The 25,534-nt window shown below is 38.5% G+C and overlaps 1 protein-coding gene across 1 annotated transcript in view; it reads left to right on the top strand.

Annotated features, from left to right (window-relative positions):
* Positions 1 to 25,534, top strand: part of LOC149283364 (uronyl 2-sulfotransferase-like) — a 115,370-nt gene that overhangs the window by 41,152 nt on the left and 48,684 nt on the right. Inside the window, exon 2 of the mRNA XM_089497604.1 lies at positions 16,576 to 16,619. Within this exon, the coding sequence (XP_089353730.1) occupies positions 16,576 to 16,619 (44 nt within the window). The remainder of the gene's footprint in view (positions 1 to 16,575; positions 16,620 to 25,534) is intronic.

Below are 25,534 nucleotides of genomic sequence, written 5' to 3'. Positions count from 1 at the left end.
TAATGTAAAACTGGAGTGCAGGTAAATGTGTTGTACCTTCATTTGAAAGTGAAAAATTCATATCAGTAGATGAGAGCGTCCCTTGTAATGTTCTCCAATAACTCTATAAACAGTCACATAGCCTGGAAGAACAAAGTTAGCAAGAGTTATTTTTTCAGCGACCAAGGGCAACAAATATCATTTAAATGGGTTATTTCCTTCAAGGTGTGCTGCGCAAGAAGTAAGAAATGCCAAGAAAATACTGCACTTTCAGTTCCATGAAGGTAAGGAGGAATTGTTTTTAGAATGTAATATTGTAACTACTACAGCATATATATATAATATACATATATATATTTTATATATATATATAAAATAATTACATGCATCAGCAACAACCACTACAATATGTATCTCCTCGCCAAATGCTTAGTATGCTTTTAGCAAATTCTAAACACAAATTAGAAATCTAACACCATATAAATTATTCTTTCACTTCCCTAAAACAAAATCAGCTGTGCATTAAACAAATGTCTGCAAATAATAATCATCAACAAGTGAAAAGCATACATTGAAATTATAGCTTTCATTGAGCCTGAGGCGCTGTTAATCTGTAATCCTTATCAAGCTGCTGGATCAGAAGAGCATGTGAAGTCATGCCATTTCACCTAAAGTATACTTCAATAGCTGTCATAACCAATAACTGGTTCCCTGCTCCAATTAAAGTGACACTCTAGCCATCATATGCACTTTAATGCATGGCAGCTGCGTAGTCCCTTTAAATTTTCATGGCGAATGCATAGGAAACCCGCATGTGTATTTGCCCCTTTCTCCATCGCCCAGCTAAGTGCCATGAACACATCTCCGTGCACGTGGTATACGCACCTTCAGTCAGCTTCAGCTGTGGCTCGGTGAACACTGCAGGCGGGGGTCTGTTTAGATGCCTGCGCAACAACCGGTCGCATTGATCTCAAAAAGGAAAAAAAAAATGAGATACCTGGTTTAAAGCTTCCCTTCTGCTCCGAGAATTCTTGCCACTGATTGGCTGCTTGAAATCAACGGGAGCAGTTTCTTTGCAGGCGCATGGGGTCTGAACATATCCCGGTGGTAGGTGTATATATATATATATATATATATATATATATATATATATATATATATATAGTGCAGGGAGATGTCCCCAGCGGAACACATCTCCTGCAGAGCAACACACTGGGGGGTGGGGAAAGGGACAACTGCATATGGGGGCAATTTTTGTTTAACAAAAATGTAAAGGGGCTACGCAGCTAACCTATGCAGTAACTTGGAGAAGAGCTCCTGCAACGTATTAATATACGCAGCATCTTACAGTAAAATGAATTGGTGTAAATGGAAAATGGGAATGATGCCCTAATATGCATTAAAAATAAAAAGCAATTTGGCACTAAACAGTTTCTATAACAATGGATGAAAAATAACGTAGAAGAATAGGTATACAGTTCCTGAAAACACAAAGTTGTTCAGATAGACAGTATAGATGACATCTACATTGATTATTTTAATCTAAAAATATCAGTAAATAGATACTGATCTGTACAATGCAATACAACTGGTAAAAATGATAGATGAATGTTTACTATAAGGCAATATTTCTCCCACCTCATCAGATTACATATAATGAGGTTTTCTCCAAAATTAGACTTGACGTTGACTAGCAGAGTATATAAAACCACATATGTTTTGTTAACATTTTAAATACACCATATAGATGTTTTTTCTGCTATTTTTCAGAACATGGAGGAAATCTAGCCTGTTTTGAAACAATGTTCATAAGGCATGAACTTGAAATAAAAATATACCTTTTTAACTTTCCTAGTTATTTGGAGAATCGATATTCTGGAGACAGTCCAAAGAATAGCTTCTAAAATGTTGCATGGCTTACGTGATAAAATTGATAAGACTAAAGAATCTTTTCTAGGGGGATATCAAAGAAAGATTCAAATACATAAAGGGGCTAAATAAAATATATCATAAACAGTATATATTATCATAAATAGTATATCACAAAAAGTGTAGTGGATTAGTAGAATAACTTTCAAAGATAAGTTGGAATTCAGTTCAGAGGTTAGAGCAGGTAAATAAAGATATGGCTGATAGTCAGGGGTGTAATTAGAAGCCTCAGGGCCCCGGTGCGAGAATCTGTTAGGGGCCCTCCTACCCCTAACCCAATCTACCCCTTCTCACACCATCTACCCCCCTATCCCCATCTTTTCAGGCTATCTACCCCCTCTCCCTCCCTTCTCACTATCTACCCTCTCCCTACCCCCTATTCTCATTATCTACCCTTTCCCTACCCCCTATTCTCATTATCTACCCTCTCCCTACCCCCTATTCTCATTATCTACCCTCTCCCTACCCCCCCTTCTCACTATCTACCCTCTCCCTACCCCCTTCTCACTATCTACCCTCTCCCTACCCCCTTATCACTATCTACCCTCTCCCTACCCCCCCTTATCACTATCTACCCTCTCCCCCTTTGTAGGTCACTTACCGTGCAGTCCTGTGGTGGGGGCGCAAGGCCTCGCTGCTCTGCCGCGGTGCTCGCGGCTTCACTGCTGAGCGCCGGCATATGACATCATATACCGGCGCTCAGCGTGAAGCGCCGACACCCGAGACAGACGCTTCATGCTCCCACCACTGCGGCACGGCAGGGAGCAGAGGAGACAAAAGGGCGACCACTCGGCACCCCTTGGGCCCCCCTGACTGTCAGAACTCCAGGGCCCGGTCGCAGTCGCAACCCCTGCGACCCCGGTAGTTCGGCCACTGCTGATAGTGGTTACTTAAGGATGATTAGTTAAATGTATTGCATATTGGTTTTCAAGCCAAGCATACTCTTGTGTTGTGTTGTGATGTTTTGGAATATGAATCTGTTCCGCCTGGGATTTTTTTTTGCATGGCTGATTAAAACAAATTGTTTCTTTACCATGATTATTTTGGTTGATCATTTTGTGAATATTAGCATAATGCGAATGTAGCTGTAGATAGCAGTTTTGTGTCACTAAAAGAGTTACATATGCTAGACCTTATCACTGTAAATCATAACATTGTAAAATTAGTAGTAAAAGACACAAAGCAGTGAACATGCATTCTAGTCCAAAACTCCCAACACTTCAAATAGTCACAGAGGGAAGTTTATTTTGATTAGAGGGGTTTGGAAGTATAGAGAGGGAGCAAAATGATAAATATATTTTATAGTAATATATTGTTTATTACTTATATATACACTTCATTTTGACTTTTAGGATGGTTGTAACAATGTAATACACTCCTACCCAGTAAACAGAGCTTACAAAAGTGGGGAAAAGATAAATGATTTCAATCCCAAAATGGAATTTTCCCTTTTAACCCCTTAAGGACCGGGCTCATTTTTCGTTTTGTACCCTGTGGGACCGAGGCTGTTTTGACACTTTTGTGGTGCTTGTGTTCAGCTGTAATTTTCTCCTCACCCATTTAGTGTACCCACATAAGTTATATATTGTTTTTTTCAGGACAAGATGGGCTTTCTTCAGATACCATTATTTTGATCGTATCATCTTATTTACTATAAAAAAAATTAAAAAAACATGGTGAAAAATTGAAAAAAAAAACACATTTTATGACTTTTATTTGAAAAATCTTTTACTCACCTAAAAAAGCAAGTAAAAAAACTAGCTAAATAGATTCTACTACTTGTCCTGAGTTTAGAAATACCCAATGTTTTTATGTTTTTTTGCTGTTTTTTGTAAGTTATAGGGCAATAAGTACAAGCAGCGTTTTATGATTTCCAAATCTTTTTTAACAAATCTGGTCAGTCTGCCTCCATCTCCTCTTTGGAACATCTTTGAAGCCGGTTAACTCAATTTAACCCATTCAAACCATATATTTTTGAAAACTAGACACCCCAGGGTATTCCAAATGCTGTTATTTTAACCCTTTCCATGCACCAATTATACAACTACACTTTGTCAAACTTTGTAATAGTAATTTTTTTTTATTTTTTTTTCCACACAAATTGTACTTTAGTTATAGATATACAGGTGCTGGTATATGTCACTGTCAAACAACACCCCAATATGTGTTCAGCAACATCTCCTGAGTACAGCGATACCCCACATGCATGGGTTTGTCAGATTGTTTGGCTGGTAAAAGGCTACTTTTGGGGCATGCGTAATTCAGGTGGTCATTTGGTCATTGTGCCTCCCTCTCCTCTTTGGAATATCTTTGAAGCCGGTTAACTCAATTTAACCCATTCAAACCATATATTTTTGAAAACTAGACACCCCAGGGTATTCCAAATGCTGTTATTTTAACCCTTTCCATGCACCAATTATAGAACTACACTTTGTCAAACTTTGTAATAGTAATTTTTTTTATATTTTTTTCACACAAATTGTACTTTAGTTATAGATATACAGGTCCTGGTATATGCCACTGTCAAACAACACGCCAATGTGTGTTCAGGAACATCTCCTGAGTGCAGTGATACCCGACATGCATGGGTTTGTCGGGTTGTTTCAGATTTAAAATGCCACATTTGGGAAGTGCGCTTTTTTTCGCCATTTTGGTCAGTCTGTACCTATGCCCTATCTTTGAGCTAGGCCACTCCAATTTACCCCATCAGCCATTTTTTTATATATTTGACACCCCTTGGGTATTTGAAGTGCTTTTATTTTAACTCTTTGTTGAGATTTTTGAGAAATTTTAGCACTTGCTCAAAATAATAAACTTTATTTTTTAATTTTATTTTATTTTTTTAATACTTTTTTTATATATTTTTTTACACATTTTGCTGGTACTGGATGGTTCATCTAGTGACATCACTGCATAATTATTTTTAAATGTTAGCACATTTTTTTTAAAAAAATTTTTCCATTTTTTATTTATTTTTATTTTTTTTGAATATTTTACTAATCACATAGTGATTAGAAAGCTGGGCTCCATTGACTTGCATGGTTGAATGCAGTACCTGTATTCAACCAGCAAGTGGAGCCAGTTCTCTAGAGGGTCTGGAGACCCTCTAGCGAACTTTTTCGTCTTTATTGTTTTATTTCCCGGGCCGCCGCCATCTTGCTTGATGGCGAAGATCACCGGCAGCGGCGGCTGTGACCGCTCTCCGGAGCGGTCACAGCCCACCCAGAGGTAAGTGTTTGGTGTCGCTGGATGCCTCCTGATCGAGGCATTCCAGCGACACCTTTTAAGTTTAGGAGGCGATCGTTGATCGCCTCCTAAACGCTTTTAAAACGGGCGTCCGCCGCCATACAATGTATGGCGGCTGTTGACGCCCCGGGGAGGGGCCAGACATGGCCCCCGATGCCGATCTCGGCCTTGCTGAATGCCTCGACATCGAGGCATTGCAGCAAGGCCGTTTAAGCGAAGAAAGTGATCCTTGATCACTTTCTAAGCTTATTTAATTTTTTGACGGTTCAGGACCGTCAAAGGTCATTTAGTGACCTTCTTGTTATGACGGTCCTGAACCGACAAAGGTCGCGAAGGGGTTAAGGAGGGTCTCTTGAAAACACAGCGCTTACTCGCTTCAAAGATTTATTGTGAATAAAGTGTGCCCATAAGAACATCAGTAGGAAAGAAAAAAATGAAGCTGGCAGAAGCTTAACGTATTCGACACCATCTTCTTTAAATGCATAGAATACCTAGCTTAGTGATTTTTGCATTAGATAAACTTGCAAACTTTCTTTTTCAAAACTGAAACATAAATGCAGCTTTCCTTGATCTAAGTGCTAATTGAGCCATTGTGTATTTGAGCCATACACAATGTCAAAATAATAATTACACGTAGTAGAGGCTAATACATTAAATATGCATGGGATAAGCATAACACTATCCTGAATCTAAGACATAATCAAGGACTGAATAAGACAGGGGCGTCCAAATGCGGCCCGCGAGACCTCGAGGTGTGGCCCGCGTAAGATCAGCAGCACCTCGAGCCCTGCTACTTACCTGTGGGAGGGTCTTTTGTACTGCATAGAGGAAGCGGAACCCAGCAGCGTTCACGTGAAATCACATGAATCTGCTTCAGTCCTGCTTCCTGCTTCCTTCCTGGTGCAGTACCAGAGAACGCAGAGGGAGGCCGCGCCCCCTGCTGAAGTCTGTGAGCGGCATCGAGGAGCTGCAGTGCAGGTAAGGGGGTGGGGAGGGTGTTTGAATGAGTAGGTTAGATGAATCTGTGAATGAATGAGTATATGAATGAGTGTGTGTCTGATAGCATGGATGTGTAAGTGCTGGAACCTAGGCATGATGGGACTGTGATTGTTGTTAGCAATCACACTCCTATCATGCCAAGTCAGCCAGTACATGCTGAAACCTAGCTAGCTGCCCCTCTTGTGTATTGATGCTGCCAGCAGTATGGGGTCTGCACATCACTTACAGCCACCCTGTACCAGCATGTACTGGCTGACTTGGCATGATAGGAGTGTGATTGCTAACAGCAATCACAGTCCCATCATGCCTAGGTTCCAGCATTTACTGGTTGCCTGGGTATGATAGGAGTGTGATTGCTGTTAGCAATCACACTCCTATCATGCCAAGTCATATTGCTAATTTTTTTTGTCCAATTGTGGTGTGTTACCTACTTTTATTAAAAATGTGAGTTTTTATTATTATTTTTAAAGGTGGGGGTCATTTTCGGTTTTGGCTAAGTGAACCGTGAATGTTTTGGTCCAGAATTTTAATTTTGCTGCATCCCTAGAATAAATAGAACTATTTCATTTTTAATTATCCTGAATTTGTTGTCACACAACTTTCTAGGCCCAGAAATCAGTGAGGGGAAAAGTAAAGGTTTTGTGTCATTTACTTTATTTTAATCTGCATATTTTATTAAAGGCCATATTTTCTCACAGTGAAAAATGAGTGCGGCCCTCGCACGTATACAATTCTGGTGAAGTGGCCCACTGCAGAAAAAACTTGGGCACCCCTGGAATAAGACCTTACATCTTGTTGAGTCTTACATCAGTAAAAATGGGCAGACTGGTTGGGCTCAATGGTTCTTATATCCCATCAAATTTCTATGTTTCAAATGCACTCTTAAAATTACAATTTCTTTACGATAGGACAAATTGTGGTTTATTTTATATTTTTTGAGCAAAAAGGTAAATAATTCTATTGCATTTAGTGCCAGTAGTGTTTAGCTATGTTCATGGGATTTACCTTCCTTTAATAACATGAAAACATTAAACAACGCAGAGTGAAGTGCAGAGTTATTGGTATTTTCTGTGAAATACATTACAATTGTTATATAAATATAACATTACAGATGTGCAGCCAAATTTTTAGTGGAAAGCAAATAAAGAATAATTATATCCTAATTATTATTTTGACATTGTGTATGGCTCAAATAAAACAGAATGCACAAAATAACAAATTTGATGCAAACCCATAATTAATTTGCTGATGTTCTAGAACGCAAACTATTATTTGTACTAGATACGTGTAAACAATATTTCCTTGTCTGTTTGTAAAAAAAAAAAAAAAAAAAGACTGCTGAAATAATTGTAGCCAGATTTTCACAGGTATAGCTTAAGGAAAGCAACATTTATGTTTCAGTTTTGAAAAGCTTGGAAGTTATAATTTTTATCCTGCAAACCATGCACCATTTTAATTTGATTTTAGGAATACATCACCAAGGAAAACGCCCTTACAAAAAATTACTGCAGTTTTTCTGAAGTAATACTGCAGTTTTTTGGACATGAAAAAACTGCAATACTGCACTTTTACTGCATTATTACTGCACATTTACTGCAGTTTTACTGCATTTGTACTTCACTGTACTGCAGTATTACTGCACATTTAGTGCACTTTTTTTTTATACTGCAAACCTACAGTTGAACTTCAATGTACTGCAGCTTTATTGCATTTGTACTTCTGTACAAAAATAACTGCAGTAAAACTGCAGTACAGTGAAGTACAAACGCAGTAAATGTGCAGTAATACTGCAGTAAAAGTGCAGTATTGCAGTGTTTTCATGTCCAAAAAACTGCAGTATTACTTCAGAAAAACTGCAGTAATTTTTTCGTAAGGGCGGCACAGTCCTTTTAAAATGTAATAAGCTTTTATTATTAAAGCAAATGGTTTTGTTTTTATATATATCCTGAGGAAAGTCCACAAGGTCCATGAGGTGGACTGACGTTAACGTCTTGGTGTTTTGCAAATAAAAATGAAGCACTATTGAAGACTGTGAGTACTGGCTTCACTACTTTTAGATTATATATATATATATTCAGTGAAAAAAGAGGGAAAGGAGGAATCCAATTGTAGGGGCTAAAACTCAAAGCCTGAGTTGGCTCATCATGAGTGAAACAGCTCAATTTAGAGTAGACTCGTCTAAAATATCTCGTTTGTGTATGTTTTGGAGTTCCTGCATGTGTCCAAAAATATGCTCATGTCCAATGGGCAAGTGCAGCTACTTTTAGGTGCAATTCTTGACGAGCTTGGTAGGGGTTTGTGCCCTCCAGAACTGACATGTCCACCTCTGATATTAAGTTTATGATTTTCTACCTTTCCATTTACATGTCTCACTGACACTAAGCATAAATGTAAAATATTTCATGCACTTGACCTCAGATTCAAATGTATTCAATGGACCTAGGAAATTTAAATAATTGTGTTACAGAGAGGAAGTGGATACTACATGTATATTCATGTTTACCTCTTTCCATAGGAACTAAGCCAACACAAGATTTAAGGTATTTGTTCTGAAATCGTGTCCTTGAGGTACTTTTAATTCGGTTATTGTTAAATTAAAAGGCACCAAATGTGTACATCATAACATGGTTCACTTGTGTTATACCCTAGTTGTTGATTCTTTCCTAACAAATTCTGGATTGTTGTGCAAAACTATTTATTGTTAAATGTATATTTTGCTATACTTTAATTGGAAGGTCAAATACAATTGGTAATTTCATAATAATGAAGCCATCCAAGGCAATAGGTTAGTTTTGAGAAGATTTTAATTTTTTTCAGTAGTTTAAATTTGTGTGGGTGGCTTGTGATGCATTATAAGGATTATACTTGTAACACGAGATCTTTGGTATTCGAGAATTAACTCCCTGTAATTTTCCATAGTTATTCTTTTTGTCACATACTTGGACAAGCAGCTGTGACATGAAATCTGTTGCAAGAGCTTGGGGGAATTTCACATTTTAAACAAACATATCCATAATTAATCCATTTTATGCCATATTAGAATTTTTACTCAAACTGATATCACTGTCCCAGGATACCAATCAGTTGAAACAGTTGCAATTATGAAACAGCACCTTATTCATCCGTAAGAGTACATGGAATATCTCCTGTTTAACCTCTAGTATTGGTTTAATTATTATCTGTGAAAGGTGCACAATGTACACCTGACAAATTATCCTTCTGCATTGATACAATGTTCATTAGTTACACTTCTCTGGAAAAAAAAATCTAAAACCAGTTGGAGCTATGAGCTAAAATAATCTTGTAAGTAAGATAAGTAAACATGCTTAAAATCAATTAGTGGTACAATGCAAATAAATCTCCACATAAGCATATAGTTACATTAACAGCTGTTTGTAGACTGGTCCTGGTACCATATGTGAACTCAAGAGCAATTGATTCTGGTCTTTGGGATTTGCTTGTCTTGTTATGTCAGTAAAAATATAATGTAAATAAAGATGAATACCAGAAAGTACCTTAACTGGTATTGCAAAAATAATTGACTTTGCAAACCATTCTCGCTACTGATGTTACCCTTGTGCTAGAAAGCAGAATCTCCTTAAGACATAGCTAAACCTCATTCTCCATTTCCACTAAACGAAACAAATCCCCAGGTTGTATGCAGTTTTTGTTCATCAGTTGTGGTAATAGGGATCCCGCTCTGTATTGCCCATATTCCACATTACGATTAAATAATAAGTAAGATAATATCAATCCCATAAAAGTATAATTTTTGGAGTATAAATATCTAAATAGCTATTCATTTGCAAGCAACTATACGCGGATAATTAGTCTATTGAAGTTGATAGTGTATAAAAGCTGTTCCTGGTCCGCTGTGTTTAGCGCTGCCAATGCCAGTACCAAGACTACAGTGGAAAGCATATGGCAGTCTATGGGTATATATTATATACATTATATGGACAAGACTATTGGGCACGCCTCTTAAATATTGAATTCAGGTGTTTCAACCAGACCCATTACCATAGATGTATAAAATCAAGCACCTAGCCAAGCGGTCTAGCCAACAGTGCACAAAAAAAGGTCCATAAAGATATGGTTGGATGAGTTTGGTGTCGAGGAACTTCATCTCATCCAACATCAGTGCCTGACCTCACAAATTCTCTACTGCATGAATGGGCACAAATTCCCACTGAAACATGTGGACAGCCTTCCCAGAAGAGTGGAAGCTGTTATAGCTGCAAAGGGGGACTACAACTACATATTACTGTATATTTATGTAGAATGCAATGCCATAAAAGTCCCTGTTGGTGTAATGGTTAGGTGTCCCAATACTTTTGTCCAAGTATATGAGGGGGGAGAGAGGAGAGAGGAGAGAGAAAACCTTTTTGAAAATTATAATTGTTGCATTTTGTATTATAACATAGCATGAAAATGTTTTTTTTTTTCTTAAATGTTTTATCAAATGAGGGTTTTTACAAAAACCACAAAAAATCCTCTCAAAATTAGCAACATTTGGGATGAATTCTTTTCTTTTTTTATGGATACAACCACTTCTGACAAATGCATACTTGAGGCTTTTAAGCTTGTTTGCAATTTGCTCATGAGAATAACTTTTAATGTAAGTCAGTTCATAGGCAGTTGAGACATGAAAAGGGAAAGGTTTTTTTTTAGTATTGTAGGTCTGTCATTTTGAATGTCTTAATTTGATTATGGGACTTAATTACAGGGCTCAACATTATTAAAATAAAATGGTATAGCTTTTTGATATTTTTATGTGTGTTGTTGTACTGTGTATGTGACCTACAGAGGTGAGACCTGGGTACCAGTCACTAGGGTTGGACCAGGAATTAAAATCAATTCTGGCACTTTAAGGTCAGCAGACGATAAAATGACATATGTGTTGGATCCACGTGGCTGTGTAGAGTGCTCTCATATGTCTGCCAATACCTATACACACTAAAGGACAGGATCTGCTACATGAGCTGCAATAAAGGTACATGGAAAGACTGGCCCCCTGGTCAATTAATGTAATCTCAGTGGTTGTGGCTATAGCTGCAGTGCACTAAATCTACCACTCTTTAGATACATCATGTAACTGTTTAGCATAGTTTATGTGCACATGATATGCAGAAAGCTAGCTAATGAAAATTCTATTTTAATAGTGTAGTTTAGCATTTAGGTGATCAGCCAGTATACTGGGAAAAAATAATTTGTGCCTCTGACTACACAGGTCGGAAGAGAGCTTTGAAGGTGATACAGGAATTGGTCAAAATCCAGGAGACCGATTTAGGTATTTGATGAACACACTATAAAATAAAACGATGCTAAACTAACGGCATAAATATATGGATTAAAAAGAGTATTTGAACTTCTGTTACTGTGTTTTATTGTTACTGCGTTTTATTGTATCAGCAGACATTAGCAATTCTGAGACGATTTAATCTTTTAGCATTTTTAAGAAACTATAGAACCAACTGTGTACACTGATTGCTATACTGAAGGCAGAAGACTTCTTTGTTTAATAAGCTTGTGTGTTGCCTACCTGTTCCTAGTCTATATTAGATGTGAACCTGTTTACGAAAACATCTGCTTAGCGTACATCTGGACCAGATTTGCTGAATTGCACGTATCGGAGTTGCAGGATTATTAGATTTATATATAATTAAACGTATTCAAGTTTTAAGGTTGGGTTAGCTGAAAAGTAGTTCTTTACCACCTTTTTAAACAGCTCCCAGTGTCTGTCATCATTGCCTTGCTGTGCACATAATCGCCTGGGATTTTGATGGTTTGTTAATAGCTGGCCCTTTTGCCATAGTGACATTGCTTTTCTTTATTCTTTACCATGCTGTATGAGCATTCATTTACATTTAAAGGTGCTGTTCTACTTTGACAACCATTAATTGCACTCTCAAGTACATCAAAAGCAGTTATACAAATCTGTTTGTACCCTCTTTGAGTACAAAAAACAAAAACTGTCTGCGCTTCTTACCCTAATAAAGTTGGCAACAAATATATAAACATAATATAAATGAGAGGTTTTGGTTATATGAATTGGCCAAAGCATAATTAAGCTCACCCGCCACGTCAAGGCACACTCTCAATAGGGTGAGAACCTACTCTCACCTCCTACATAGTGGGCACACAAAGCAGTTTATACTGCTACCAAAACCTTATTAATGTGTTGGGGGAGGTGCAATTAAACCTCCTGTGACTAGCTTAGCGCACCGACATTTTTTCTTTTCCCTGTTTGTACCCTCTTTGAGGACAGCAGTAAGGTGGCATATTTGCCTATTAAGAATAATCTGTGTGGTGAAATATAGATACCAATTTCATTTTAACTTTTTAACTATTATTAACTTTACTACTTATTACTTAACAATTAATATTTTTCTGGATTTCAATTAACTCTCCACGCGACCATACACATATAATACTATACACACATGTTTTATGCTTAACATGGTTTCTTGAAAAAGAAAAATGCAAAGTAAAATGATGGATTATTACTAAAATAGGTTTGAGATAGTGGGGGATGCATGTAGAGATATTTGGAGAGATGCAAACTGGGTATTTGTTGATATTATGCATAGGCATGTTCAGGTTTCTTTTGTAAACCCTAATTGGTTGTCTTTGAAATAAATATGAAATCAGAAAACTCACAGTACTGCTAATTTTTCACACAGCATAATTATTAATACTGTCTAATCAGGTTTACACAAGTATTTATTTACCCATATCTGACACTCCTGCCTGCCGTTAAAGGTGCTGTCCCACTTAGACAAAACACTAATTGCACACAGTCTGGTATATTAAACAAACCTTAACAGATACAGTGAAGCAAAAAATGATTTGATCCCCTGCTGATTTTGTTCTTTTGCCTACTGACAAAGACATGATCAATCTATAATTTTAATGGTAGGAGAACTGGGTGAAAGTGTTGTGGTCAGATGAGACCAAACTCGAGCTATTTGGCATTAACTCAACTCGCCGTGTTTGGAGGAGGAGGAAAGCTGCCTATGACCCCAAGAACACCATCCACACAGTCAAGATTATGCTTTTGGTGTATTTTTCTGTTAAGGGGACAGGAAAACTTTAAGGGACGATGGATGGGTCCATGTACCATCAAATCTTAGGTGAAAACCTCCTTCCCACAGCCAGGGCATGAAAATGGGTCTGGGATGTGTATTCCAGCATGACAATAACCCCAAACAAACGGCCAAGGCACAAAGGAGTGGTTCAAGAAGAAGCACATTAAGGTCCTGGAGTGGCCTAGCCAGTCTCCAGACCTTAATCCCACAGAAAATATGTGGAGGGAGCTGAAGGTTCGAGTTGCCAAACGTCAGCCTCGAAACCTTAATGACTTGGAGAGGATCTGCAAAGAGGAGTGGGACAAAATCCCTGGTGGCCAACTACAAAAAATGTCTGACCTCTGTGATTGCCAACAAGGGTTTTGCCACCAAGTACTAATTCATGTTTTGCAAAGGGGTCAAATACTTATTTGAGTAAAATGCAAATCAATTTATAACGTATTTGAAATGCGTTATTCTGGTTTTTTTTTTGTTGTTATTCTGTCTCTCACTGTTCAAATAAATAGAGGTCTGACTACAATACTAAGATCCAGATCCCCGCATAGCTGCAGGGGACCTGGGTCATCCTCTGGCAGCCAGTGGATGTCTGTGCAATGCACGCAAACAACCTCCGCTGCCGGTACTTCCTCTGGGGCTTCTATGAGGGAGTGCCGGCATCACATGACCTTCCGGTGCATCGCAGACCTCCACCGGCTGCCCCCACTAGACACCAAGGAATCTGAAACACGGGGGACAAGTCTAGGGATGCACTGGTAAGCCGGGTAAGAGTGGCATATGGGGGGTATAAGGGTTTTCTGGAGGGAGAGTGGCATATATGGGGTTAACAGGAATATCAGGGAGGCAGAGTGACATATAAGGGTTAAAAGGAATATCAGGGAGGCAGAGTAGCATATAGGGGGTTAAATGGCATATCTGGGGGCAGAGTGGCAAATAGGGGGTCAAGAGGCATATCTGGGAGGCAGAGTGGCATATAGGGGGTAAAAGGCCAATCTGGGGGGGTGAGTGCCATATATATGGGGTATAAGGCATATCTGGGGGCAGAGTGGCATATCAGGGGGACAGAGTGGCCTATAGGGGGTATAAGGCATATCTGGGGCAGAGTGACGTATAGAGGGTATAAGGCATATCAGGGAGGCAGAGTGGCATATCTGGGGGTATAAGGCATATCTGGGGGGCAGATATAAAAATCTCACCTAATAAAAAAAATTGTTTACATCAGGGTCCTCTTATAATCTAGCAAATACGGTAATTTTTCCTTCACTGTATATCAGTTCTTGCCTTAGATCACATACAAAATACAACATATTAAGAAACTTTATCTCTGCCTGTGTTTTTTTGTCACATGGCAATTATGTATTACTGGCAGTAATTACAAATGAGATAACATTTTACATGATTAAAGACCTAATTATTGGAAACTCATAAATGCTGGGAATCATGTTTTGTAACATTGCATTTAGTTATAAACATTTTAAGATGGAGCTACTTAATTTGAAATGTGTTTTCCCCAATCACGTAATTGAGCACACTGATTTTATGCTGTTTTTGTGTTTTATGAGCTGTACTAAAATCATGTGCCTGAATGTTAGAGCATTTTCCAACTTGGGTTTAAAGAGCTGACAGGAGTTGAAATACAAAGGCATCATTTTAAATGTTTTGAGACATGATATAACTATAAACTATTGTATTTATGAAGTGGTAGTTGTTAATACACACACACATTCTGACACTTTACAGACACTGTAACACACAAACTTTTCACTTTGCAAAATGGAGTCATTTATTGTCTTTTAGCTACCCAGAGCATATTTTAAACTTTAGAAACACGGTACAGATTTAGAAGGAAAGACATTTTAGTAGAACCAACATATGGCTAAAAAAATAGAAAATAAACACAAATGTTTCAGGTTGTCACTAAAAACACTGATGCTGAATAATTCAAGGGGTATCTATTTATATCTGTATAATAAATAAATTGCATCTTGGGACATGCCTGAAAGGATTGCTTACACCTTTTTAAGTTATGCAGTATATTATATTAAGCACATACACCTTTGAGTGGAAAGTATTTATTCTACCTGTTTCAAGGCAAAAAAAATTATATTTAAAGGATTAACTATTACATAAGTCAGTGAATACCACATACTTCAGAAATTATCTGGTTCATGAATTAGTTCATTTACAAGATTGCTTGTTAATTAATTCTACATTTTTTTACTCTACCCTATTTACGCAGGTCAGACCACAAGGTTTTCCAGCCTCTACTAAATAAATATTAAATGTCTTCCTTGAGTTTACTTAATACCACTTGGTGTTTAAAAATACACTATTTCCCCAGGTGTGGTGTGATAATGAGGCTTTATTATGTGTAATTATACATCAAATGGAAATGTAGGGTACAGATTCTCAAAATTCTCCTGAATCTCAGCTAATTCGAGAAAATCTGAAAGGCAATAGAAAAAGTTATATGGAAATATAGGTAAAAAATTTTACAAAATACCCACATTGTTTTGCACAATACAGACCAAATAATATAGTGATAGTCACATGCTTTGATTTTGTTTACATTTTGTGAACATGCTGCAGTAACATCAGATAAACATTTCCACCTTGAACTTCAGAGAGTTAAAAAAATTATTTTGTAATTGTATTTCAATCATTGTGTGTAACTTTCTGTATCTAAACATAACTGCAAAAACCTGACTTCATTGATATTGTCAGTTTCAGCTCAATGTGCCAAGTGATGTACTGAGTTCAGCTGAATATGAACAGAAGAATGGTGTATGTTCATTTTAATCATCTCAACACAATCCCAAAACCTGTATTTATATGAATGCTATGTGCATTTTTCTCCATAATGCAAACTGCAACTTTCCTACAAAATCCACTTGGTTCATCAGGATTAAAGTGGTAGTAAACCTGCAGACCATGGCACTCAACATGGTCATTAGCTTTTGGTATTTCACTTCTACAGGATTACCTTGTGTACAAATAGGTACACATTATTTGAATTGTGTTTCCAAGCAGTTGCCAGGGGGGTTTATTTGCAAAGCTGTGTGTTGTTGTAAAGTTGAAGGGGACTATATTTTCATGTTAAAACCATATTGGAGTTCATTTTGCATGTGAATCGTACAGACATTCTTTAGTTATTGAAGTTAGAAAATAATACTTCTTTTTTTTTTTTTTATTAAATGCAAAATTCTTACTTAAATTAACAATACAGGTTCCAATCTGCAGTGGATTAAGTTGAAATTAGAAAGATCACTTTATCATTCCATGAAACCCACATGATATGCCACTGCATATTCCTAAACTATATTTTTTTTCTTTGCAGGAAATTCCACTTTTCTGGATGATCATGGTCCTCCCACACCAAAGGTAAAATCGCATTAAATACAATATTTATTTTCAGTTAACAGAAATATAGTAATTGTTTATGACCCCTGTAACGAAAAACACAGAATTGACAAGCACAGATGTAGTCGAAGCTGTAGCATGTCTGCTTGTAGTAATGCTGTGGATAACAGGAAAACTTAGTAAATAGCTCTCTCTGATAGATGAAGCCGTAAGCCCTCCTAGTAATTAGGTAACCATTACTATAGGGGCAGGAGCGAATCCAAAGGTGGTTAATGTCCAGATCTTTGTAAAAAGATAAGTTTAAGAACATTTAAAGCCTATAAGAATCACCTGGTGTGTTAGTCTGTAAAACAACCACAATCTAGGTGTGAGGGACAATTTGTGACCACATAGACGATAAACTATTTACAAATAATTAAGAAATCCAAAAGACATTGTGGCTAAATGCTTTACATTTGCTGTGATGTAACGTAGGGAGTACATACTTATTTTTTTGGTATTCGTTATTACAAGGGGTAGCTCTATGTTTTTGGGAACTTTAATCAATACAAAAAGTTATTGGGGCTCCATTATAAACAATAAAAAAAAATAACTATACCCACAAATGTGTATATAAAAATACAATACTGTGATGTACTGTAGGATTACATGTACTTTGATATGCATTATTTATTCAGGGGGCTCTCTTAGACACTGGATTGTCTTTTTGTGAAAACAATGATTATTGTATTTTTAATATCCTAAAAACATAATATTATAGATATTGGTATAAGCAACAGCTAATCATTTTCACTTTCAAAACAAAATTTTTGAGCCATAAAACTGTAAATGGCATGTATAAAGTTTTGTTACTGAACCTACTTTAAAGGATGAAATGCATTGGTAGTACATACGAAAGATACCCGACAGTCTAATTTACGGAGTCAGGGTACAGGTGTCACATCAGTAACCACTTACTGAAGAGATAGATGGGTACAATAAGAAAAATATTCATTCCTGGAAACTGCCCATTTGAAACAGAGGTGCATTATAAATTATGATTACCTAAGTGTAGCTGCTCAGTTCTGTTTCTTTTTCCACCTCACTGCCAGTTGTATGCTTTTGAGCAAACTGTTGCTTTCTGATGACCTAGTTGAGTAGCGTGGAGGCATGTAACTTTTAATAAGTATGGTCCAAACTGTTAAGCACACATTTTTACATTTACATAACATTTTTAATCCATGGTTTCGGGTTGTTATGTTACAGCGTTAAAATTTGGGTTGATAATTATAAAAGAGTCCAAAATGTACATTTAGCATAGGTCTGCTTACTTTAGTTGGTTGGTGAACATGTGGTCCTGTTTTGTCTTATATTAAACAATTTTTTAACACTGTTATCCAATCTGCCTAAGGCATAAACATGTTGTATATTATTCTTTCCAGTTCGTTGATACTGCTGAGTGATTTTGATAGCATAAAGTAATATTCTTAGAGGCAGTTTAATATATTATTTTCTATATCTTTTAAAATCAGTTTTTGGTGTTGGAGCGGAAAATGCAATGAACACAGATTAGCTTTTAGTGAAGTGTGTTCTTGATTTATAAGGTTATAATATACAAATGTGTTTTTTTGTGGGACCCAGTAAATAATTCCTAGCCATTTAAGGATATTTTGAGGGACATTTTGCTTCTGGGCTGTAATAGCGCAGTATGTTACTTGCAGTTTACAATATTAGTTAGCTTGGAGCCCTCAGAAAATCTTGCACAAGTATAATTATACAAAATAATATCCCTCTTTTAGTGCATTTGCGTTTTACAACAGCGATTGCAAAGCAATTCATAAGAGACACATTCTTTATAATTATCCATCTGATTGTGTTGAAATATTTGCTCCCTATAATAAAATGGTTAATTGTAGTAATGGAAAGATACTGTATATTTGCAATAATTTTTTAATTCATCTACATATGCTGTAACATTAAATAGGGTTAACTGGAATAATAATGCAGAGATTAATACATGAGGCATGTACAGAATTAATTGAAGGAAGGAGAGACTATAGGGTATTATAATGTGTTGGCACGGGAAGACTTACATCTTCTTCTTGATAAAGTGTAGTCGGGGCAGCGGGTAAACGTCTACGCGATTCCAGTAGGCAACTTCCGTTGCAGCCAGAAGGTGGTGCCGTTAGCAGCGGGGGTTGTCTGCGTCCATTGCGGAGACCTTCCCTGGCTGTCAGAGAGGAGAGTTCCCCTCACCACTGCAGGGAATCCTCTCTGACAGCTGGAGGGTGTATGCGCGATGGACGCAGACAACCCCCGCTGCTAACGGCACCTCCTTCCGGCTGCAACGGAAGTTGCCTACGGGAATGGCGTAAACATCTACCTACTGCCCGACTACACACCAGGGAGTCAGAAGCACCGGTAAGTTTTGGGGGGTTAAATCGGGGGCATAAGGCATTTCTGTAGGCAGAGTGCTCTATGATATGCCTTTTAACCCCCGTAATGCCACTCGACCTCCTGATATACGTTTTAACCCCCTATATGCCACTCTGCCTCCAGAAATGCCTTTTAACCCTCTATACGCCACTCTGCCTCCTGAAATGCCTTATACCTCCCTATATACCACAGTAGTTGATAGTGCTGTCAAACTAGACTGCTATTTAAAATATGTGTTACAAATATGCTTGGCAACTTCATATGTCTCAATATTTTACAAAATCAAAGTAGTTAGGCGTGCATAACCATTAACTGTACAAAATCATGTGAAACTGAAATTATTGATTTTTTTCACAAATATTGATTAGTAAACTAGATTACTCAGGAAGCAGGGAAGTAATATTTGTATAAAATGTTTAATTTTATCTGGATGCGTGACATGAAAATTTTCTCACAAAGATTTTCTTCTTGAAGTTCAATAATTGCTGGAGAGTTAGATTTAGATAAAAAAAAATTATATACAACATGTGACAGATGCAATCATAGATAAAATAAATTATATGGGTAGGTATGTTTTGTTTTATTCATTTACAGTAGTCAATGTAACAGAATAAATGCTTAAAGAAGAACTTTCACATACATATGCATACACCATAATAATACTTCTCTTTTCAAGTAATAGGGAACAATGAGGATAACTTTAATCAGGGGCGTAACTAGACGCCTCAGGGCCCGGGTGCGAGAATCTGTTAAGGGTCTCTCACTGATTTCTGGGCCTTGAAAGTTTTGCGACTACAAATTCAGGATTCCCTAGATTTATTCTAGGGATGAACTAAAATGAAAATTCTGGACCAAAACATTCAGGGTTCACTTAGCCAAAACCGAAAATGACCCCCACCTTTAAAAATAATAATAAAAACTCACATGTTTAATAAAAGTAGGTAACACACAATTGGACAAAATTAGCAATATGACTTGGCATGATAAGAGTGTGATTGCTGTTAGCCTAGGCAACCAGTAAATGCTGGTACCTAGGCATGATGGGACTGTGCTCGCTGTGATTGCTGTTAGCAATCACACTCCTATCATGCCAAGTCAGCCAGTACATGCTGGTACAGGGTGGCTGTAAGTGATGTGCAGACCCCATACTGCTGGCAGCATCACTACACAAGGGGGGCAGCTAGCTAGGTTTCAGCATGTACTGCCTGACTTGGCATGATAGGAGTGTGATTGCTAACAGTAGTCACAGTCCCATCATGCCTAGGTTCCAGCACTTACACATCCATCCAGTAAATGCTGGAACCTAGGCATGATGGGACTGTGCTCGCTGTGATTGCTGTTAGCAATCACACTCCTATCATGCCAAGTCAGCCAGTACATGCTGGTACAGGGTGGCTGTAAGTGATGTGCAGACCCCATACTGCTGGCAGCATCAATACACAAGGGGGGCAGCTAGCCAAGTTTCAGCATGTACTGGCTGACTTGGCATGATAGGAGTGTGATTGCTAACAGCAATCACAGTCCCATCATGCCTAGGTTCCAGCACTTACACATCCATCCAGTAAATGCTGGAACCTAGGCATTATGGGACTGTGATTGCTGTTAGCAATCACACTCCTATCATGCCAAGTCAGCCAGTACATGCTGGTACAGGGTGGCTGTAAGTGCAGACCCCATACTGCTGGCAGCATCACTACACAAGGGGGGCAGCTGGCCAGGTTTCAGCATGTACTGGCTGACTTGGCATGATAGGAGTGTGATTGCTAACAGCAATCACAGTCCCATCATGCCTAGGTTCCAGCACTTACACATCCATGCTATCACACACACACACACACTCATTTATTCATATAATCATTAATTCACAGATTCATTCCCTCAATCACACACACTCATTCAAACACCCTCCCCACCCCCTTACCTGCACTGCAGCTCCCTCGATGCCGCTCACAGACTTCAGCAGGGGGCGCGGCCTCCCTCTGCCTTCTCTGCTAAAGCACAGAGGAAGTAGGATGTCACGTGAACTCCGCTTCCTCTGTGCTGTCCAGAAGACCCTCCCACAAGTAAGTAGCAGGGCTTGAGGTGCGGCTCGTGTAAGATCGGTTGCCCTGGCTGCCGATCTTACGCGGGCCGCACCTCGAGGTCTCGCGGGCCGCATTTGGCCCGCGGGCCGCATGTTGGACGCCCCTGCCTTATTTAAAAAAAAAAAAAAAAAAACGTAAAAAAGATTTCGGGCGGCCCCTTGGCTTGGGCCCCCCTACCGCCGGGGCCCTGTCGCAGTCGCGACCCCTGCGACCCCGGTAGATCCGCCACTGACTTTAATAATAAAATAAAAGATAAGGTTCTTTTACATGATGCAAGGCTTATCTGGTGATATTTTATGAGGCGGAACAGCACCTTTAACAAACAGTTTGGCTACATAAAAAGCATTAAAGAATGACGCATGCTCTGCTTCACTCATGTTAAGAGCCCCGTTAAAAGTTAAATAACCAGGTAAAGAATTCCTAATGGGTTGAATTATTGGAATACCATGTAAAACAGGAGATCAGACTGGTGATAAGAAAACACCCTCGGGAATTGGGGGTCCTGAGAAATATTTAAATTTACTTTTTTTGCAACAGTGCATTTGTGTAAAAATATTCATGTAATACAATTTACTTTGGTGCTATACTTGCGGACAGTTTCTTTATTAGCTCTGAAACTAAGAACATTGGAGAAAGGTGTCCTACCATAAGTTATTTCAATATATTAGATCAAACAAGAAGGAAGTATTTTAACTACATTTTGTTTCAGATTGGAAATGTCACTCACTGATAGCTGTAAAGCTACGAGTAACTATTTTGTAAAAAAAATTGGAAGATATGTAAGGTTCCAGTGCGACTAACCTGAATCAGCAAATCGATTTTTCACTTAAGATTTCTTAAGAGGGAAAAGTACATGACGTGCTTGCAGCTGACCACTAGTTCCTGTAACCGGCAGATCAATTTCCTGTAGGTCAGCTCAACTTCCTGTTGGTAAAGGTAACATCTTAGTGTAGCCATGTCTACAATTAGTTTTTTGAAGTCTGAAGGAAATGGGAGGAACAGATTTGTATGTTCATTTACGAATCATCCACAAACATACAAAAAAGTTTAGCACTGCAGATTAATATATCATGTCTATTATGCCCATTTACTACGTTTACTAGTTAAATAGAATTGGCATTTTAAACTGGTTGAATTAGGGTAAATGCTTAAAAAAATATATTTTTTATCTATAGTTAACTTACATAAAATACCCAATTTTAAGGTCATCATCACTGTATAAATATGGTTCTCTGAAGCAAAGCTGTAAAAATAGAGAATCAAGAATTTGGAAATGTAGGCCCTGGAATAAACAAAATATGCTATAAAATATACTTGTAGAAATGTTTCTTGTTATATTATCCTTATTTCACATTATAAAGAGGAACTGTTACCTAAAAGTATTCAGCATAATCAAACCAATCTATAAAAACTCCCCATATCCTCTTCTTTCTGATTTTCAGTTAGTATAATAGTTTATAAGTACTCAGGTAGTAAAGAATCTTTGGAAAAATGTGAATTAATAGCAATAAATGGAATAAAATAGTTACCTTTTTTTCTTTTTAGACAGAACTCCAAAGTTAACAAAATCAAAACGGTTTTATTTCATAAAATAACAGTGATCCCCTTCCCTGCCTTTCCTTCTTACCTTCCCTCCACTGTCAAATGTATTGACAGCCTAAAAAGGTGACAATCCTTTAATGGAATAGCAATATATTTACGTTCTACACAAGTAGTCAGTGGAATTCCTGATCCTACATACATTTCCAGCACATAACACTCAAAACACCATGACTGAGGTAGCACCAATAATGAAGCCCTTCCCACCAACATTAACCCCTTATTGACTGTTTTTTACTTGCAGTATACTTTGAGACAAAGGAGGCTTTAACATTTAAAGTGGGGTGTGTGGCCTATAACCGGGGTTTAGCGCAGGGGTACGCATTCGTATCGTAGGTGTTGTTTTCTTTTTCATTTAGCCCTGCTGTGGGTAAGCAGCAGGGTTAGGATCCAGATCCCCCGCAGCGCTGCAGGGGACCTGGATCCTCCTCTCTGGCAGCCGGTGGACATCTGTGCGATGCAGACAACCCCCTCTGCTATCGGCTCTTCCGCTGGGGCTTCTATTTAAGGAGCTCCAGCTTTACATGACCTTCTGGTGCTCCACCATAGAAGCCCCACGGAAGTGACAGCAGCACAGGTTGTCTGAGCGCATCGCGTGGACGTTCACCGGCAGAGGTTGTCTATGCTTGGGCACATATGTTGCAGGAGCTGGCAGGATTGGAACACACACGTTGTGGGAGCGGGCGGTAATGGTCAGAAATTCAGCCAATAACCAACTGCCATGGTTGTATCTCACTGGGCCCCCACCACCGCACTCCTTCCAGCAGTGGCGTCGGGAGGGGGGGGCCAGAGGGGGCCATGGCCCCCCTACATTATGCTGTGCCCCCCCAATTGAAACGCTATACCACCATGACCTGGCCCACCGCCGGGAAACCGGGACATTTCCCGGTGTGCCGGCACATTGAGCTGAAATTGCCGCCAACGCGGCTGACAGTTTCGAAGCGGTTTTACAGCCGCTTTGAAACTGTCAGCCGCCGGCCGCTTAATGGCTTGCCGGCATGCCGATCACTGAGGCTCTTCGTCCCGCCCCTTTGAAGATGCATCGTGACGCTCAAGGGGGCGGGTACTTACGGAACAGATGCTCGTCACTGCATGACAGGGAGAAGAGCACGTGGTAGAAGAGCAAGAGCAGCGGTGTTAAGGCGGAAGAACGGAGACCATCAAAAAAGTAATTATTTCATTTTAAATAAATAGTTGAGTTGATAAGCAGAAGGAGGGACATTAACAAGGGGGGGCTGCCTTGGGAAAATGAAATACAAAAAGATGGTGGTTGGCAGGCTGGGGACATAATTACACATCGGGGGGGGTTAATACACATTTGTATGGGGACCATTATAATAACCATTACAAGGGGTTGGTGCATCAATACACAAGGGAGGGGGGCTGGCTGGGGGCATCAAATAAATCAATACACAAGGGTGTATTGAAAAAATGCACAAAGGGGGGGTGGCTGGGGGGCGCACAAATACACAAGGGTCAATACACACAAACAACAAAGCAATGTGGAAGGCATTTTTTATACAACTAGTAGGTTATCCCATCCTGATGTGGGGGTCCATGTGGCAGCAGAGCCTGTCCTGGTGTATGTGTTTGGGTGTCAGTGTGGCAGAGCCTGTCCTGGTGTATGTGTTTGGGTGTCAGTGTGGCAGACCCTGTCCTGATATGTGTTTGGTCATCTGTTTCCTGGCACTTTACTTGCTGTAGAGGGTTAAATAGAACTTTGTAATTTTTATTTATCCAGATTTTGTGGTCACTTCAGAGGACAAAAGTTTCTAGGCCTAGAAATCAGTGAGAGGAAAAGTAAAGGTATTGTGTTAATTAATCTTATTTCAATCTGAATATATTATTAAAAAGGAAACGTAGATGTTGGTTCAGAGTTTGTGAAACTCAATTCTTGATTCATTATACAGGACACTATTCCCCTTTGGTTTCACAGGCCTTCACAGACCAAGTGGTATTCAGCTTAGTTATATGCAGCTGTATGCATTATGTTATCTGTGATGAGTTGTTCATTTGGTGACGCAGTGCTAAGATGGTTGTGTTGCATTAATGGCTAAAAGTTTTGTTGAAGTTTCATATTTTGTTTTCAAGAATATTGTTAAGAATAAGGCTATCACTGTTTTGTTGCGCTGAATAAAACTGGACTTTTTCATCTAAACGTTTTTGCAGTAGCAAATGTTTGATTCCATTATGTCTAATCTCCTTAATTTATTTGGGCCTTTTAACTTTTTTGATTACTGGAATTTTAATAATGTGATAAAAAAGAATGATTTATAGATGTTTGGATGTCAAATAGTGTGTCAAATTCTGTTTATCTGTATCGGCTAAGTTTCCATACATTATTTATGTATACCTGCAAATACAGTTTTTGGGTTTTTTTGTCTTATTCAGTTGCATGTGCTGTTTCCATGTGTTGTTTATTTGATCTATACCTGAACTACAGGGTGTAAGAAAAGAGCGGTATGGTTTAGTGAATGAGGGGACAAAGGGACTCTGGGGATGATTACAGGGGAGAGGACTTCTCAATGTCACGGTGCAGTCAGAACTAGGGAACACTGCACAGACTCTCACAGTCTTCCCCTGATCTGCAGTCAGTGTGGCAAATATATTGGCAGCAGGGTCTAATATTAATATATATTGGCTGCAGGGGCTAATATTAATATATATCGGAAGCCGGGACTAATAATATATACCGGCAGCAGGGTCTAATATTAATATATATCAGCAGCAGGAGCTAATATTAATATATATCGGAAGCAGGGGCTAATATTTATATATATATATATATATATATATATATATATATATATATATTGGCAGCAGGGTCTAATATTTATA

Source organism: Sceloporus occidentalis, unplaced genomic scaffold (assembly GCF_023333645.1).
Source record: "Sceloporus occidentalis isolate IW3139 unplaced genomic scaffold, rSceOcc1.0.p SCAF_105, whole genome shotgun sequence".
Lineage (NCBI taxonomy): Eukaryota > Metazoa > Chordata > Lepidosauria > Squamata > Phrynosomatidae > Sceloporus > Sceloporus occidentalis.
This window is presented reverse-complemented; position numbering and strand designations above follow the sequence as displayed.